Below are 19,203 nucleotides of genomic sequence, written 5' to 3' on the forward strand. Positions count from 1 at the left end.
AGTTTAATAATGGCCATGAAACCATTGTCGATTGTCGTTAAAAACCCATCTAGTTCATTAATATCCTTTAGTGAAGGATATCTACCATCCGTCCCTGGTCTGGCCTACAAGTGACTCCAGATTCACAGCAATATGGTTGACTATTAAAATTAATTCCCCTCGTTAGAGGGCAATTGGGGAAGGGCAACAAATGTCTGCACACCCACATCCCATGAAAGAATAAAGAAAAGAAAATTTAAAATCTTCTCTGCCCACAGATGAGGACTGTGGACTGCTAAAATTGTAGCATCATTAAAAAGGGAGGGATAGACCAGGGAATTATAGGGCAGTCAGTCTAATCTTGGTGGTGGGGAGGTTACTAGAAAGAGTTCTGAGGAACGGTTTATATCTGCACTTGGACACACACCGATTAATCAGGGATTGTCAGCATGGATTTGTGAAGAGAAGGTCTTGTTTGACAAATGTAATCAAATATTTTGAAGAGATAACCAGGAGTGTTGATGAACATAATGCATTTGATGTGGTCTATATGGACATTAGTGAGGCTTTTGATAAAATCTTTCATGGCAGACTGGTCAAGAAAGTAAGGGCCCTTAGGTTCTCAGGCAAAGTGGAACATTGGATCGGAGAGGCAGGAAGCAGAGAACAAAGAACAAAGAAAAGTACAGTACAGGAACAGGCCCTTGGTCCCTCCAAGCCTGTGCCGTCCATGCTGCCCGTCTAAACTAAAATCTTCTACACTTCCGGGGTCTCTATCCCTCTATTCCCATCCTATTCATGCATTTGTCAAGATGCCCCTTAAACGTCGCTATCGTCCCTGCTTCCACCACCTCCTCCTGAAGCGAGTTCCAGACAACCACTGCCTTTTGTAAAAAACTTGCCTCGTACATCTCCTCGAAACCTTGCCCCTCGCACCATAAACCTATGCCCCCTAGTAATTGGCCCCTCTACCCTGGGAAAAAGTCTCTGCCTATCCACTCTGTCTATGCCCCTCATAATTTTGTGGACCTCTATCAGGTCGCCCCTCAATCCCCTTTGTTCCAGTGAGAACAAACCAAGTTTGTTCAACTTCTCCTCATAACTAATGTCCTCCACACCAGGCAACATCCTGGTAAATCTCTTCTGCACCCTCTCTAAAGCCTCCTCATCCTTCTGGTAGTGTGGCGACCAGAATTGAACACTGTACTCGTGTGGCCTAACTAAGGTTCTTCTCAGCTGCAACAGGACTTGCCAATTTCTATACTCAATGCCCTGGCCAATGAAGGCAAGCATGCCGTATTCCTTCTTGACTACCTTCTCCACCTGTGTTGCCCCTTTCAGTGACCTGTGGACCTGTACACCTAGATCTCTCTGACTTTCAATACTCTTGAGGGTTCTACCATTCACTGTAGATTCCCTACCTGCATTAGACATTCCAAAATGCATTACCTCACATTTGTCCGGATTAAACTCCATCTGCCATCTCTCCGCCCAAGTCTCCAAATAAGCTAAATCCTGCTGTATCCTCTGACAGTCCTCATCGCTAGCCGCAATTCCACCAGCCTTTGTGTCGTCCGCAAACTTACTAATCAGACCAGTTACATTTTCCTCCAAATCATTTATATATATACTACGAACAGCAAAAGTCCCAGCACTGATCCCTGCAGAACACCACTAGTCACAGCCCTCCAATCAGAAAAGCACCCTTTGATTGCTACTCTCTGTCTTCTATGACCTAGCCAGTTCTGTATCCATATTTCCAGCTCACCTCTGATCCAGAGGATGATGCTGGAGGGATGTTTCTGTGACAGGAAGTCTGTTTCCTGTGAGCTTCCGCAGGACCACTTACTATTTGTGGTGTTCATTAATGATTTGGACTTAAATGCAGGGGGTATGATCAAGAAGCTCATGGAGCACATGCTTTAGGCTGCAGGGGGATATCAATGGACTGATCAGGTGAGCAGAGCAAGGTGTTCAACCCAGAAAAAAGTGTGAAGAAATGCACATGGGGAGGGATAACAAGGCAAAGGATTACACTATGAATGGTAGGACCGTGGAAAGTACTGAGTGCATGTCCACAGATCCCTGAAAGTAGCAGGGCAGGTAGTCAAGGTGGTGAAGGCATATGGGTTACTTGCTTTTCTTTACAAGCCAAGGCATAAAATATAAGAGCAGGGAGATCAGGCTGGAACTGTATAAAAACACTCGTTAGGCCACAACTGAAGTGTTGTGTGCAGTTCTGGTCACCACATTATAAGAAGGATGTGATTGCACTGGAACGGGTCCAGAGAAGATTTTTCAGGAATTACCAGCCTGGGCTGGAAGGTTTGAGCTATGAGGAAAGATTTGATAGGCGTTTTCCTTTGAGCAGCTACGGTTGAGATGGGACCTGGTAGAGGTGTATAAGATTATGAGAGGCATAGATAGGGTGGATAGGAAGACACTTTTTCCATTAGTAGAGGAGTCAATAACCTGGTGGGGGAGGCATACATTTAAGATAAGAGATGGAAGGCTAAGAGGGGAGTTGAGGAGAAACTTTTTCCACAGAGGATGGTGGGAGTCTGGAACTCATTGACTGAAAGTATGGTTGACTCAAGAAACCCTTGTAACATTTAAGATGTTTTTAGATATTCACGGTGGCACAGTGGTTAGCACTGCCTCACAGCACCCAGAATCCGGGTTCGTTTCCGACTTTGGGTGACTGTGTGTGTGTGTGGAGTTTGCACATTCTTCCAATGTTTGTGGGGTCCGGGCGCTCCGGTTTACTCCCACAGTCCAAAGATGTGCAGATTAGGAGGATTGGCCGTGGGTCAATCAGAGGGTCGATGCAGATTTGATGGGCCTCATGGCCTCTTTCTGCACTGTAGTGATTCTATTCGATTCTATGATAACCTCCAGGGCTATAGGCCAATTGATGGAAAATGGGATGAATGTAGTCAGATCTTTGTTGACCAGCATGGACAAGATTGGCCAAACGGCCTCCTTCACTGCTGTAAACGTCTATGAATCTATGGAAGGGGAATGAAACACAAAAGTAGGAGTGTTTTACTATAGCGGTAAAGGGACTCAGTTACATTGGAGTACTGTGTACTGTTTTGGGTTGCTTACTCAAGAAAGGACATAATTACCACCGCATCAGTTTACTCTCGATCAATGAAGCGATGTAAAGTGTCATTAACAGTGCTATCAAGCACTACTTGCTTATCTATAACCTGCTTACTGAAAATCAGTTTGTCTTCCGCCAGGGCCGCTCAACTCCTGACCTCATTACAGCCTGTTGGCATCAAGGAGCCCTAGCAAAACTGGGGTCAATGGATATCAAGTTGGAGTCATACTTGGTGCAAAGGAAGCTGGTTGAGGTTGTTGGCGGTCAGTCATAAGAACAAGGAGCAGGAGTAGGCCATCTGGCCCCTCGAGCCTGCTCCACCATTCAATGAGATCATGGCTGATCTTTTGTGGACTCAGCTCCACTTTCCGGCCCGAACACCATAACCTTTAATCCCTTTATTCTTCAAAAAACTATCTATCTTTATCTTAAAAACATTTAATGAATGAGCCTCTACTGCCTCACTGGGCAAGGAATTCCATAGATTCACAACCCTTTGGGTGAAGAAGTTCCCCCTAAACTCAGTCCTAAATCTACTTCCCCTTATTTTGAGGCTATGCCCCCTAGTTCTGCTTTCACCCGCCAGTGGAAACAACCTGCCCGCATCTATCCTATCTATTCCCTTCATAATCTTATATGTTTCTATAAGATCCCCCCTCATCCTTCTAAATTCCAACGAGTACAGTCCCAGTCTACTCAACCTCTCCTCGTAATCCAACCCCTTCAGCTCTGGGATTAACCTAGTGAATCTCCTCTGCACACCCTCCAGTGCCAGTACGTCCTTTCTCAAGTAAGGAGACCAAAGCTCCATCTCAGCTCCAGGACATCACTGCAGGAATTCCTCAAGATAATGTCCTAGTCCCAACCATCTTCAGCTGCTTCATCAATGTCCATCCTTCCTTCCTTCATAAGGACAGAAGTGGGATGTTTGCTGATAATTGAACAATGTTCAGCACCATTTTCAGTTCCTCAGATACCGAAGCAGCCCACATCCAAATGCAGCAAGAAATATCCAGGCTTGGCTGACAAGTTGTATGTAACATTTATGCCATTCAATTGCGAGGCAATGACCATCTTCAATAAGAGAGAATCTAACCATCACCCCTTGATATCCATTGGCATAGCTATTGCTGAATCCCCCATAATCAACACCCCAGCATTACCATTGACCAGAAACCTAACTGAACTAGCAATATAAATACCACAGCTACAAGTGCAGGTCAGAAGCTAGGAATCCTGTGGCGAATAGCTTACCTCCCGACTCCCCAAAGCCTCTCCACAATTTACAAGGCACAAGTCAGGAGTGTGATGGAATACTCTCCCCTTGCTAGGATGAGTGCAGCTCCATCAACACTCAAGACGTTTGAAACCATTCACGTTAATATCGCCCATTTGATTAATAAAGGGATTGGGGTTATGGGGAGAAGGCAGGAGAATGGGGAGAAGAAAAATATCAGCCATGATTGAATCGCGGAGCAGACCCGATGGACTGAGTGGCCTAATTCTGCTCCTATGTCTTATGGTCTTATTCACTCCCCCCACCACCAACACACATTAGCAACAGTGTGTGCTATCTACACGATGAAACTCACCAAGGCTCCTTGGACAGCATCTTCCAAACCAACAACCACCACCATCTAGAAGGACAAGGGCAGCATCTAGATGGGAACCCCACCATCTGGAGGTTTTCCTCCAAGCCACTCATTATTCTGACTTGGAAATATATCATCGTTCCTTCACTCTTGCCGGGTCAAACCCTGGAACTCCCTCGCTAACAGCACTGTGGATGCACCTACACCTCATGGACTGTAACGGTTCAAGAAGGCAACTCACCATTACTTCTGCAGGGCAATTAGGCTCGGGCAATAACTGCTGGCCTAGCCAGCGAAGCCAACATCCCTTGAATTAATTTTTAAAATTGCATCAGAAGCAGTTCAGAGAAGGTTCAGTCGACTGATTCTTATGAGGAAAAGCTGAGCAAGTTTTGCCTATACCCACTGAAGTTTAGAAGTGTGAGAGTTGATCTCCAAAGAGTTGGTCCAAAATTGCCCTTAGTATTGTGTGGGGTTGGTGGGTTATGGGGATAGGGTGGAGGTGTTGACCTTGGGTAGGGTGCTCTTTCCAAGAGCCGGTGCGGACTCGATGGGCTGAATGGCCTCCTTCTGCACTGTAAATTCTATGATAATCTTATTGAAACATTGATCCTATGGGGCTTTGTCAGGGTGGATGCGGAGGGTTTCCTAGTTAAGACTGAGAAAAGGGGATTTTATTTCTCATAGGGTCCGTAGTCTGTGAAGTTTTCTTCCCCAGACAGCAGTGGGTCATTGAATATATTCAAGACCAAGTTAGAAAGATTTCTGATGGACAAGGGTGTCAAACATTATGGGGCATGGACAGGAAAGTGACGTGGAGACCACAATCAGATCTGCCCTGATCTTATTGAATAGCGGAAGTGCTCCTACTAATTGTTGTGCTCCAGTGGGACCACATGCTGGGAAATCTGAGCACAACTCACACCATTCTTTGCCCACTAAAATTAGCAGTTGAAAGGTGTAGGCCTACGATTTTCCAATTTGCATTCTGAGTAGCCATACCTCTATACCAGAACTGTGCTATGGCCCTTTCAAGTGAATGTAAAAGAATGCATGAAAATATAATAATAATCTTTATTATCACAAGTAGGCTTACATTAACACTGCAATGAAGTTACTGTGAAAATCCTCTAGTCGTCCCATTCCGGCGCCTGTTCAGGTACACGGAGGGAGAATTCAGAATGTCCAATTCACCTAACAGCACGTCTTTCGGGACTTGTGGGAGGAAAACATAGCACCCGGAAGAAACCCACGGCAGACACAGGGAGAACGTGCAGACTCCATGCAGACAGTGACCTAATCCAGGAATCAAACCTGGGACCCTGGCACTGTGAAGCAACGGTGCTAAGCACTGTGCTACTGTACTGCATAGGGAGTTCCGCTAACTGTCTTGTCTATTTATCTATCCCTTAACCAAAATCACCAAAATAGATGAGTTGGGTATTGTCCTATTGCTGTTTGAAGGACTACACTGCTACATTTCCAGAAAATCTAAAATTAGTAATATCTCTGATAATTAATGTATCACAAAACGTAGCCTTAAAACCCCACACAAAAAAATACACACCAACCTTATAATTGAACTTGTACCATGTCTTGAATTTGTTTTAAATTGTGAAAATGGCTTTACCAAGCCTGTTCACACTACTTGATCTTGGAGATGGCAATGGCTTTACTTAACTGAATAAAAACAATCAGCAGAATTTTCTCTATTTTTGGCTAAGTGTCGTTTTGGGTGAGAAAAGCCCTATCAGTGCTGTTGGCAAGGTTTCCTGGTGTATTTTGGGGCATTTTCAAAAAATAATTTGCACAAGTTTCAAGCTATCCGCGTGGCGGATTGACTGATTCACCCTGCCCGCCATCAGCTGAGCACTTCAATCTGGGGAATGCTTCATTTAAATACAGGAACATAGGAATTAGGAGCAGAAGTAGGCAATTCAGCCCTGCAAGCCTGCTCCGCCATTCAATTAGATCATGGCTGATCTCTTCCTGGTCTCAAATCCACCTCCCTGCCTATTCCCCATATCCCTTTTACCCCTTTTAACATAAATGCTTCACCAGCACTTATTCCAATCCAGTAAAGAGGACAACTGCTAGGAAGGCTGCTCCAAGGTCCTCTGAGGGAGCACTGAACAGAATGCTGGATGGAGTAGAGAGGTGGGACATCTTGTACCCTCAAGTGGGGTGAAGACCCTCCAGCAATGTGACCAATCTTGCAAGGAAGGCAGTGGCAGCCCTGATAAGTGCCAGCTGATAAGTGCCAGCTGCCCGCACAAGAAGATGGGCATCCAGTGCAGCAAGATGATGAATTACCTCCTCCATACAGCCAGTACAAGTCTCTCAGTCACCCACCCACTAACATGCATCACATATCCACTGAGCACTCACTATGCCACCTCATGGGGTTCCATCACTTGCCCGCCCCCATGCTTCCTCATCTCTCCTGTGGCTCCTCTACTCATCACATCCCAGCTCCAATTCACCAATCATAGACCAAGTATCCTTACCATCTGACCCGTCACATGGCCTGGTTACACTCTCCCCATCTGTCTCCTTGCAGGACAAGATGGTTCACAGTATAAAGAAGCACAGATGGGCGGAGGCATGTCCAAACTAAATATAGTTTAGTTTTGAGGAGAGAACCCTCCAGCTTCGCAGGGAGGAAGAGGACTGCACCTACGCTGAAAGTGATTGGGGGAAAGGGGAAAAAGTGACGGCACACAACACAATCATTCATTTGGCAGCCTCACGCGGGTTCTCGCTCTCCTAATGCCTCTGCCATGCATTAATGCCATCATGGGGAGACAGTTGCATAGTGATATTGTCACTGGAGTGCTTAACCAGAGACCCAGAGTACTGTTCTGGGGACCTTGGTTCAAATCCCGACATGGCAGATGGTGAAATTTGAATTCAATAAAATCTGGAATTAAAAGTCTAAAGGTGACTATGAAACCATTGTCGATTGTCGTAAAAACTCATCTGGTTCATTAATGTCCTTTAGGGAAAGAAATCTGCTGTCCTTACCTGGTCTGGCCTAAATGCAACTCCAGAGCCCCAGCAATGTGGTTGACTCTTAACTGCCCCCTGAAAGGCAGTTAGCGATGGGCAATAACTGCTGGTAAAGCCGGCGATGCCCATGTCACATGAACAAATAAAAAACAAAAAATCTCCCTTCCCTTGCCGGAAAATCAGTGGAGCAGCTTGATCCACCCACCAGTAGGGTATTGGACACCAGCCAAGGAGAGCAGCTTCAACGACTTTTCTGACATCCTGATAGAGGAGGCTTCACAGCTGTCACCCACACCCTCCACCAGCGCAGAGACTCCTTGGTGGGAATGATTAGGAGACAAGCTTCTGGGTCACTCAGAATCATAGAGTTTTACAGCACAGAGAGAAGCCCTTCGGCCCATCGTATCTGTGCTGGCCATCAAACACCTATCTATTTTAATCCCATTTACCAGCACTTGGTCTGTAACTTTTTATGGTATGGTGCTTCAAGTGCTTATCTAAATGTTTCTTAAATGCTGTGAAGGTTCCCACCTCTACCAGCCCCCCCACCCCCCCCCCCCCCCAACCGACTCTTTCAGGCAGTGAGTTCCAGATTCCCATTTTACTTGTTCCCTCTAAATCTCCCACCCTTTGCCTTAAGTCTATGCCCCTAGTTATTGACCCCTCTACTAAGGATAACATTTTCTTCCTGAATTTGTCACTCAATTTTGTACACCTCAATCAGGTCGTCCCCCCCCCCGTCCCCCCTCGGGCTTCTCTGCTCTAAGAAAACAACCCCAGCCTAGCCAGCATAGCTGAAATGCTCCAACCCAGGCAACATCTCCAGGTGAATCTCCTCTGCAGATATTCTAGTGCAATCACATCCTTCCAATAACTATGGTGATCAGAACTGCACACAGTACTCAAGTTGTGGCCTAACCAGTGTTTTATACAGCTCCATCATAACCTCCCTGCTCTTATATTCTATGCCTCAGATAATGAAGGCAGTTATCCCATATACCTTCTTGCCACCTTTTCTACCTGTCCTGCTGTCTTCAGGGATCTTTGGACAGGTTCCTCTGGTCCTCTGCACTTCACAAGATCCTACCGTTCATTGTATTCCCTCGCCTTTGACACTATTCTGCCCATCTGACCAGCCCATCTGTATTGTCCTGTAATCTAAGGCATTCCTCCTCATTATTTACCGCACCACCAATTTTCATGTAATCTGCTAACTTATTGATCTTACCGCTCACATTCACATCAAGATCATTAATGTACACTATAAACAGCAAGGGATCCAGCACTGGACAAAGGCTTCCAGTTACAAAAATAACCTTCAAATATCACCCTCTGCCTCCTGCTACCTGTAGTGATCTTTACATGGGTATGTGCATAAGGGGTTAATGGGAAATTGAAAGATCACTAGGGGGCAGCACTGGCGGGTATAAAAGCAGACGCAAGCGGCTCTGCTTATCTTGGTGATTAGTCTGTGATGAGAGCAGGACCATAGATCTAACTCAGGGCTACTAGTGTGGTCAGACATAGCTATTGTATATAAACGTTGTAACCCTTCTACTGGTATTGATCTTAAAATAAGAACTCACACAGTTTTTAAATTCTGTTACTCAATAAACCTTTCAATACCGCTGGATGACTTTGAGCCTCCTTCATCAAGGTACAGAAAGCATCTGCTGCAACTGGATTGAGTAATGCATGTTACTTACAGTTAGTGCTACCAACCACACTACAGTAAGGTAACAAAAGAAAACAGCAAGGGATCCAGCACTGGACAAAGGCTTCCAGTTACAAAAATAACCTTACTGCACTGTCCTCATCTACACACCAAGACACCTCCACGGAAAATTCAATCAAATTTGTAGACATGATCTCCATCTTACAAAACCATGCTGCCTATCCTTGATTAATCCTTGCCTCTTCAAGTGGAGATTCACTAGTTCTTCAGAACTGTTTCCAATAATTTCCCTAGCACTGATGACACTCACTGGTCTGTATTTACCTGTTTTTCCCTATTTCCCTTCTTGAATAATGGTACCATAATATATGTCCTCCGGTGCTCTGGTACCTCTCCAGTGGCCAGGGAGGATTTGTAAATTAGTGTCAGAGCCCGTGCAATCTCATCTCTTGCCTCAGGAATAAGCATCTGGGCCTGGGGATTTATCCACTTTTAAGTCTGCTAAATCCGCTAACACCTCCTCCCTCTCAATGCTAATCTGATCAATTGTATCACAGTCCCCCTCCCTGCTTTTTATATCGAGATTGTCCTTTTCCATAGTGAATACAGATGCAAAATACTCATTTCATACCTCACCCATGTCTTTTGGCTTCACTCACAGATTGCCACTTTAGTCCATAATGGACTCTACTCTTTCCCTGGTTACTCGCTTACCCTTAAAACACCTTGGGATTTTCCCTTATTTTGCCCACCAGTGTTCTTTCATGCCCTCCCCTTGCTCTCCTAATTTATTTTTGAATTACCCCCTGCACTTTCTATGGGGCATCCACTGTTTTGAGCCCCTTACATCTGCCATAAGCTTTTGTTTTTTTCCTTATGCAATCCTGTATATCCTTTGACATCCAGGATTCTCTGCACCCTTTTGGTCCCACCCTTTCCAGGAACATGTTGGCTTTGTACTCTCTCTACTTCCTTTTCAAATGACTCCCACTGCTCTGATGTGGATTTTCCTACAAGTATCTGCTCCCAGTAACTATGGCCAGATCCTATCATATTAAAATTGGCTGTCCCCAACTCACAACCTTTATTTCCGGTCCAGTTTTTGTCCTTATCCAGAACTACCTTAAATCTTATCGAATTACAGTCACTATCACGGAGATGCTCCCCCACTGACACTTCTACCATCTGCTTGGCTTCATTCCTTAAAATTAAATCCAGTACCGCCCCTATGCGCTGGTTCAAAATGCTCTCTTCGATGCACTTTAACATTCCGCCCCTTCTAAGCCTTTCACACTTTTACTATCCCAAGTGGGAAATTTGAAATCCCCTACTATTATTACTCGATTATTTTTATACTTCTAGAAGATTTTCCTACATATCCGCTCTTCTATCTCTCCCTGACTGTTTAGGGGCCAGACGTATACTCCCAGCAATGTGATCGCCCCTTTCTATTTTCAAGTTCCACCCATGTGGCCTGCCAAGATATTACCCCTCCATTGACTTCATGACCAATATTGTGACACCATCTCCTCTTTTACAATACCTCCTCAACTGAAGATTCTATACCCCGGAATATTGAGCTGCCAGTCCTGCCCCTCCCTCAACCATGTCTCTGGGATAGCAATATCATACACATGTTAACCAACACCCTCAATTCATTTGCCTTAGCTGTAAGATTCTTTGCATTAAAATATGTGCCATCCCACTTCCGGTTGTGGCTATGTTTGGGTAGGTCGCACGTTCGGCATCTCCCGTCAAGAACGGACTTTTGGGTCCTTTTGAGGAGCCCCAGCGGCACTTGGACGACGATTCCCGGTGTGGGAAGGTAGCAGTAAGGTTCCCCCAGCATTGTATGGAGTGGACCAGGAGTGGAGCGATTAAAAAAAGTAGGTTTGGTGCAGAGAGGAGAGCAGGTGCGGAAAAGTAAGATGGCGGTGGGTGGAGACCAGGCAGCGTGGGCGCAATGGTCGCGGGAGCAGCAGGAGTTCCTGAAAAGCTTCTTTGCGGAGCTGAAAGCAGAAATGCTGGCCCCAATGCAGGCGTCGATAGAAAAGCTGGTGGAGACCCAGAAGGCTCAAGGGGCGGCGATTCGAGAGGTGCAGCAGAAAGCCTCTGAAAACGAGGACGAGATTCTGGGCCTGGCGATGAAAGTGGAGGCGCTGCACAAGAAGTGGCAGGAAATGTTCGAGGACCTGGAGAATAGGTCGATGAGGAAGAATCTCCGCCATTAGATCGCGCCCATTAACTTTTTTTATATAAGTTTGCCATTGCCGATGGACTGCTTTTTCTACTAAACTCCTTTTCCAGTTCACTCCAGCCAACTCTGCCCTTATTTCCTTTGTAATTATCTTTATTTACGTTCAGCTTCAGTTGTTTTCTGATCCAGGTTTCTCACTCTCAAACTGCATGCTAAATTCTATCATGTTATTGCGTCTCGTTACACATTACCAGATCCAAAATAGCCCGATCCCTGGTTGGAGCTACCACATATTTTTCTCGGAAACTGTCCTGGATACACTCTGGCTGGGTTTCTGCGTCCCGCCGCACCAGATTTCTGGTATGGCACGCCGTTGGGCTTCTCCGTTTCACTGGCTGGTCAATGGGGTTTCCCATTGTGGGGAAGCCCCACACTATCAGGAAACCCCCAGGCTGCCGGCAAAACGGAGATTCCCGACGGCGGAGAATTCAGCCTTCATGAATTCTTCCTCATGGCTACCTCTGCCAATTTGATCTTCCCAAGCCACATGAATATTAAAGTCACGCATGATTAATGTACTGCCTTTTTTTACATGCCCCCATTATCTCCCGATTTATTCTTCATCTTGCAGTATAGCTGCTGTTATGCAACCTATAGACCACTCCCACTACTCTTCTTCCCTTTGTTATTTCTTACCTCCACCCATATGAATTCTACATCTTCCAATCCGAGATCATTTCTTGTAATTGTACTTATTCCATCTCGCACTAACAAAGCTACCCCACCACATTTTCCTTCCTGCCTGTCCTTACGAAAAGTCACATATCCCTGAATATTTAGTTCCCAGTTTTAATCTCCAGGTAACCACTATTTTCTTCTTTATCTTAACTTCTATCTCATTAATCACCCAGAAAGAACTGGATTTGTTTGTCCTACCTTTTCCTTTCAAAGGACTATACCTTGACTGAGCTGGAATGATCTCTTCTTTCAAGGGAGCCAAATGATCAGCTACAATGTTTTCTGCCAAGCTTTGACTCCAATTTATTCGGTCCAGATTCATTCTTACCCCACTGAAGTTAGCTTTTACCCAGTTTATTATTCTTACTCTGGATTATATTGTTCTTTATCCTTTTACATAGTCAACCTAAACCTTACGATATAATAATCACTGTTCCCCTACTGTTCTCCTGCTGCCACCTGTTTCAAATTGGTCCACCTCATTCCTAAGAACCACCTGTTGCAGTTCCTCCTTTCTCAATGGACTGGAAACATGCTGCTGTAGAAATTGTTCCTCAACACACACTAGGAACTCTTGCCCCTCACTGCCCTTTACACTACAACTATCCTAGTCTATATCTGGATAAATAAAATCCGCCATAAAACTATCATTTTTTTTTTTGCACCTCTCTGCAATTTCTTCTACATCCTTCCCACCAGTTTTGAAACCATAGAAAACATAGTAAAATACAGCACAGAACAGGCTCTTCGGCCCACGATGTTGTGCCGAACCTTTGTCCTAGATTAATCATAGATTATCATAGAATTTACAGTGCAGAAGGAGGCCACCCGGCCCATCGAGTCAGCACCTGCTCCTTGAAAGAGCACCCCACCCAAGGTCAACACCTCCACCCCATCCCCACAACCCAGCAACCCCACCCAACACGAAGGGCAATTTTGGACACTAAGGACAATTTATCACGGCCACTCCACCCAACCCGCACATCCCCGGACCGTGGGAGGAAACCGGAGCACCCGGAGGAAACCCACGCACACACGGGGAGAATGTGCAGACTCCGCACAGACAGTGACCCAAGCTGGAATCGAGTCTGGGACCCTGGAGCTGTGAAGCAATTGTGCTATCCACAATGCTACCGTGCTGCCCTTAAGAACAAATTAATCTACACTATATCACTCTCCCGTAATCCATGTACCTATCCAATAGCTGCTTGAAGGTCCCTAATGTTTCCGACTCAACTACTTCCACAGGCAGTGCATTCCATGCCCCCACTACTCTCTGGGTAAAGAACCTACCTCTGACATCCCCCCTATATCTTCCACCATTCACCTTAAATGTATGTCCCCTTGTAATGGTTTGTTCCACCCGGGGAAAAAGTCTCTGACTGTCTACTCTATCTATTCCCCTAATCATCTTATAAACCTCTATCAAGTCGCCCCTCATCCTTCTCCATTCTAATGAGAAAAGGCCGAGCACCCTCAACCTTTCCTCGCAAGACCTACTTTCCATTTCAGGCAACATCCTGGTAAATCTCCTTTGCACCTTTTCCAAAGCTTCCACATCCTTCCTAAAATGAGGCGACCAGAACTGTACACAGTACTCCAAATGTGGCCTTACCAAAGTTTTGTACAGCTGCATCATCACCTCACAGCTCTAAAATTCAATCCCTCTGTTAATGAACGCTAGCACACCATAGGCCTTCTTCACAGCTCTATCCACTTGAGTGGCAACTTTCAAAGATGTATGAACATAGACCCCCAAGATCTCTCTGCTCCTCCACATTGCCAAGAACTCTACCGTTAACCCTGTATTCCGCATTCATATTTGTCCTTCCAAAATGGACAACCTCACACTTTTCAGGGTTAAACTCCATCTGCCACTTCTCAGCCCAGCTCTGCATCCTATCTATATCTCTTTGCAGCCGACAACAGCCCTCCTCACTAGCCACAACTCCACCAATCTTCATATAGTCTGCAAATTTACTGACCCACCCTTCAACTCCCTCATCCAAATCATTAATGAAAATCACAAACAGGAGAGGACCCTGAACTGATCCCTGCGGTACGCCACTGGTAACTGGGATCCAGGCTGAATATTTGCCATCCACCACCACTCTCTGGCTTCTAGCGGTTAGCCAGTTCGTTATCCAACTGGCCAAATTTCCCACTATCCCATGCCTCCTTACTTTCTGCAGAAGCCTACCATGGGGAACCTTATCAAATGCCTTACTAAAATCCATGTACACTACATCCACTGCTTTACCTTCATCCACATGCTTGGTCACCTCCTCAAAGAATTCAATAAGACTTGTAAGGCAAGACCTACCCCTCACAAATCCGTGCTGACTATCCCTAATCAAGCAGTGTCTTTCCAGATGCTCAGAAATTCTATCCTTCAGTACCCTTTCCATGACTTTGCCTACCACCGAAGTAAAACTAACTGGCCTGTAATTCCCAGGGTTATCCCTAGTCCCTTTTTTGAACAGGGGCACGACATTCGCCACTCTCCAATCCCCTGGTACCACCCCTGTTGACAGTGAGGACGAAAAGATCATTGCCAACGGCTCTGCAATTTCATCTCTTGCTTCCCATAGAATCCTTGGATATATCCAGTCAGGCCCGGGGGACTTGTCTATCCTCAGGTTTTTCAAAATGCCCAACACGTCTTCCTTCCTAACAAGTATTTCCTCGAGCTTACCAGTCTGTTTCACATTGTCCTCTCCAACAATATGGCCCCTCTCATTAGCAAATACAGAAGAAAAGTACTCGTTCAAGACCTCTCCTATCTCTTCAGACTCAACACACAATCTCCCGCTACTGTCCTTGATCGGACCTACCCTCGCTCTAGTCATTCTCATATTTCTCACATATGTGTAAAAGGCCTTGGGGTTTTCCTTGATCCTACCCGCCAAAGATTGTTCATGCCCTCTCTTAGCTCTCCTAATCCCTTTCTTCAGTTCCCTCCTGGCTATCTTGTATTCCTCCAGCGCCATGTCTGAACCTTGTGTCCTCAGCCTTACACAAGTCTCCTTCTTCCTCTTAACAAGACATTCAACCTCTCTTGTCAACCATGGTTCCCTCACTCGACCATCTCTTCCCTGCCTGACAGGGACATACATATCAAGGACACGTAGTACCTGTTCTTTGAACAAGTTCCACATTTCACTTGTGAACTTCCCTGACAGCCTATGTTCCCAACTTATGCACTTCAATTCTTGTCTGACAACATCGTATTTACCCTTCCCCCAATTGTAAACCTTGCCCAGTTGCACGCACCTATCCCTCTCCATTACTAAAGTGAAAGTCACAGAATTGTGGGCACTATCTCCAAAATGCTCCCCCACTAACAAATCTATCACCTGCCCTGGTTCATTACCAAGTACCAAATCCATTATGGCCTCCCCTCTGGTCGGACAATCTACATACGGTGTTAGAAAAGCTTCCTGGGCACACTGCACAAACACCACCCCATCCAAACTATTTGATCTAAAGAGTTTCCACTCAATATTTGGGAAGTTGAAGTCACCCATGACTACTACCCTGTGACTTCTGCACCTTTCCAAAATCTGTTTCCCAATCTGTTCCACCACATCTCTGCTACTATTTGGGGGCCTAGAGAACACTCCTAACAAGGTGACTGCTCCTTTCCTATTTCTGACTTCAACCCATACTACCTCAGTAGGCTGATACTCCTCGAACTGCCTTTCTGCAGCTGTTATACTATCTCTAATTAACAATGCCACCCCCACCTCGTTTACCACCCTCCCTAATCTTATTGAAACATCTATAACCAGGGACCTCCAACAACCATTTCTGCCCCTCTTCCATCCAAGTTTTCGTGATGTCCACCACATCGTACCGATCCATGCCTTAAGTTCACCCAGCTTATTCCTGATGCTTCTTGCGTTGAAGTATACACACTTCAACCCATCTCCGTGCCTGCAAGTACTCTCCTTTGTCAGTGTTCCCTTCCCCACTGCCTCACTGCACGCTTTGGCGTCCTGAATATCTGCTACCTTAGTTGCTGGACTACAAATCCGGTTCCCATTCCCCTGCCAAATTAGTTTAAACCCTCCCGAAGAGTACTAGAAAACCTCCCTCCCAGGATATTGGTGCCCCTCTGGTTCAGATGCAACCCGTCCTGCTTGTACAAGTCCCAGCTTCCCCAGAATGCGTTCCAATTATCCAAATACATGAAGCCCTCCCTCCTACACCATTCCTGCAGCCACGTGTTCAGCTGCACTCTCTCCCTATTCCTAGCCTCGCTATCACGTGGCACCGGCAACAAACCAGAGATGACAACTCTGTCTGTCCTGGCTTTTAACTTCCAGCCTAACTCCCTAAACTAGTTTATTACCTCCACACCTTTTCCTACCTACGTGCACCAATGTGCACCACGACTTCTGGCTGCTCCCCCTCCCCCTTAAGGATCCTGAAGACACGATCCAAGACATCCCTGGCCTTGGCCCCCAGGAGGCAACATACCTTCCGGGAGTCTCGCTCGCGACCACAGAATCTCCTATCTATTCCCCTAACCATTGAATCTCCTACTACTATTGCTTTTCAATTCTCCCCCTTCCCTTCTGAGCCCCAGAGCCAGACTCAGTGCCAGAGACCTGGCCGCTAGGGCGTTCCCCCGGTAGGTCACCCCCCCCCCCCCCCCCCCCCCCCCCCAACAGCATCCAAAACGGTATACTTGTTTTGAAGGGGAACGGCCACGAAGGATCCCGGCACTGTCTGCCTGTTTGTTTTCTTTCCCATGACTGTAACCCAGCTACTCTTGTCCTGTACCTTGGGTTACCTCCCTGTAACTCTTCTCTATCACCCCCTCTGCCTCCCGGATGATCCGAAGTTCATCCAGCTTCAGCTCCAGTTCCCTAACACTGTCTCTGAGGAGATGGAGTTGGGTGCACTTCCCGCAGGTATAGTCAGTGGGGACACCGGTGGCATCCCTCACCACCCACATCCTACAAGAGGAGCATGCAACTGGCCTAGCCTCCATCCTCTCTTACCTTACAGAATAGAACTACCCTGTGGACCAACTGGACCTCCACCCTCCGACTCTGCTCCCAGTCAGCTGCACTCTCTGTAAACTCCTGGCTCCCTTCTCGCTCTTTGCGGAAATGTAGGAAACAAAATGAAAGGAGCACCTTCCTCACCTAACTCCCTCAGTCACCAAACTCTCACTATAATCAAATGCACCAAATTCAGCACTCCCTCGGTCACCAAACTCTCACTATAGCACTCAAATGCACCAAATACAGCACTCAGTGCAAAACCATCTTTGCACCTTTTTATCTAGCACTGCAATGCTTTCCTTAACTAACACTGCCATCCCTTCCCCTTTTCCTACTGTTCCTGAATATCATCTTTTACTAATGAATGCCCATCCATTATCTACAACATTTGATTAATTAATTGGTGACATTCATTTCAGATAGGAAAATTGTGAAAACAATCTGCACTTCTATGGCACCTTTGACGTAGAAAAATATTCCATAGATATTTATAGAGCCATAATCAGGCAAAAATTAATTCTGAGTAGTCCACAGGGTGATCTACCTGAACTGATTAGCAACTGAAGATGACTAAATATATCAATTCATGTAACCATTTTGTGATTCTGTTGTTCTAACACAGGAGACCATCTAGGTCCCACTCCAGTATATTTTCTTCATAGATCTATTCTTTTAAATGTATTTTCTCACTTATTTTTTGAATGCCATGATTGAATCTGCCTCCACCACACTCTCAGAAACATCCTAACTACATTCTGATCTGGTCTTTTTCCCAATCAATTTAAATCAGTGTTATTTATTAGCCATACCAGCTTACGACTTAAAGAGGATCAGTGAACCAGTTGACCTTTTAAAATAACCTGCCAGCTTTTGTGGTCAGTAGTTTCCAAAATTAATTACTAGATTTATTGCGCTCCATTTCACAGCTTTCCATGGTGTGGTTTGAACTCTCAATATTTGACTGCTTATCACTGCACTAACAGATCCCATGCATCAAATTCAACTTGTAGCAGTTGTATGGTTAGTTTCAGTAAATACTCTGGCATTCAATAGGTATATGACGACTTGCCAAGGAGTGACTCACACCACAGATTTTGCAAAAGTTAAGAATAGAAAGCTTTGAAGACCGACCTTCGCCTTGCCTTTACTGATACAGTCTTGATGCTCTTTTTCTGTTACATTCCACTCTATCTGGAAAATAAATGCATTCACATCATATAATTACTGAAAATCACAGTATACAAGTCAATCCTATGTATAAGTGGAACTGTTTCTGCATACACTTGGTGTAGAAGTTGATTCCCCTTTTCAGCCATGATATGCTACAATCGCATTTATAGTTGGCCTTAATTTTTCACCACAAATGCATGTTTTAATGACCGGTACATTATAACTGGGCGCAAAGGATCAAGTAGGCAATACGGGTTGTATTGTGAAGGTGGGAGTTTAGGAGACACCTACTCGTTGTGTTGGATGCTGATGACATTTCAAAATGGCATCTACTCCAGCAGTCCACTTATTTACTCAGCCTAGAAGTTGACCCCTATTTTTGGAGGGATTGCACTATTATACACTACAAAGTCTTACAACACCAGGTTAAAGTCCAACAGGTTTGTTTCGATGTCACTAGCTTTTGGAGCGCTGCTCCTTCCTCAGGTGAATGAAGAGGTATGTTCCAGAAACACATATATAGACAAATTCAAAGATGCCAAACAATGCTTGGAATGCGACCATTAGCAGGTGATTAAATCTTTACAGATCCAGAGATGGGGTAACCCCAGGTTAAAGAGGTGGGGTTACCCCATCTCTGGATCTGTAAAGATTTAATCACCTGCTAATGCTCGCATTCCAAGCATTGTTTGGCATCTTTGAATTTGTCTATATATGTGTTT

General features: G+C 45.4%; 1 protein-coding gene across 4 annotated transcripts in view; it reads right to left on the minus strand.

The window, feature by feature from the left end:
* sema4f (sema domain, immunoglobulin domain (Ig), transmembrane domain (TM) and short cytoplasmic domain, (semaphorin) 4F) overlaps positions 1-19,203 on the minus strand; it is a 352,651-nt gene that overhangs the window by 181,898 nt on the left and 151,550 nt on the right. For 3 of the 4 annotated variants that reach the window (XM_072497724.1, XM_072497723.1, XM_072497725.1), the window contains one exon: positions 18,443-18,502. The exons of the other annotated variant lie outside the window; for it this stretch is intronic. In XM_072497724.1, coding sequence (XP_072353825.1) covers positions 18,443-18,502 — 60 coding nt within the window. The remainder of the gene's footprint in view (positions 1-18,442; positions 18,503-19,203) is intronic. 4 annotated transcript variants of the gene reach the window in all.

Source organism: Scyliorhinus torazame, chromosome 3, assembly GCF_047496885.1.
Source record: "Scyliorhinus torazame isolate Kashiwa2021f chromosome 3, sScyTor2.1, whole genome shotgun sequence".
NCBI classification, from domain to species: domain Eukaryota; kingdom Metazoa; phylum Chordata; class Chondrichthyes; order Carcharhiniformes; family Scyliorhinidae; genus Scyliorhinus; species Scyliorhinus torazame.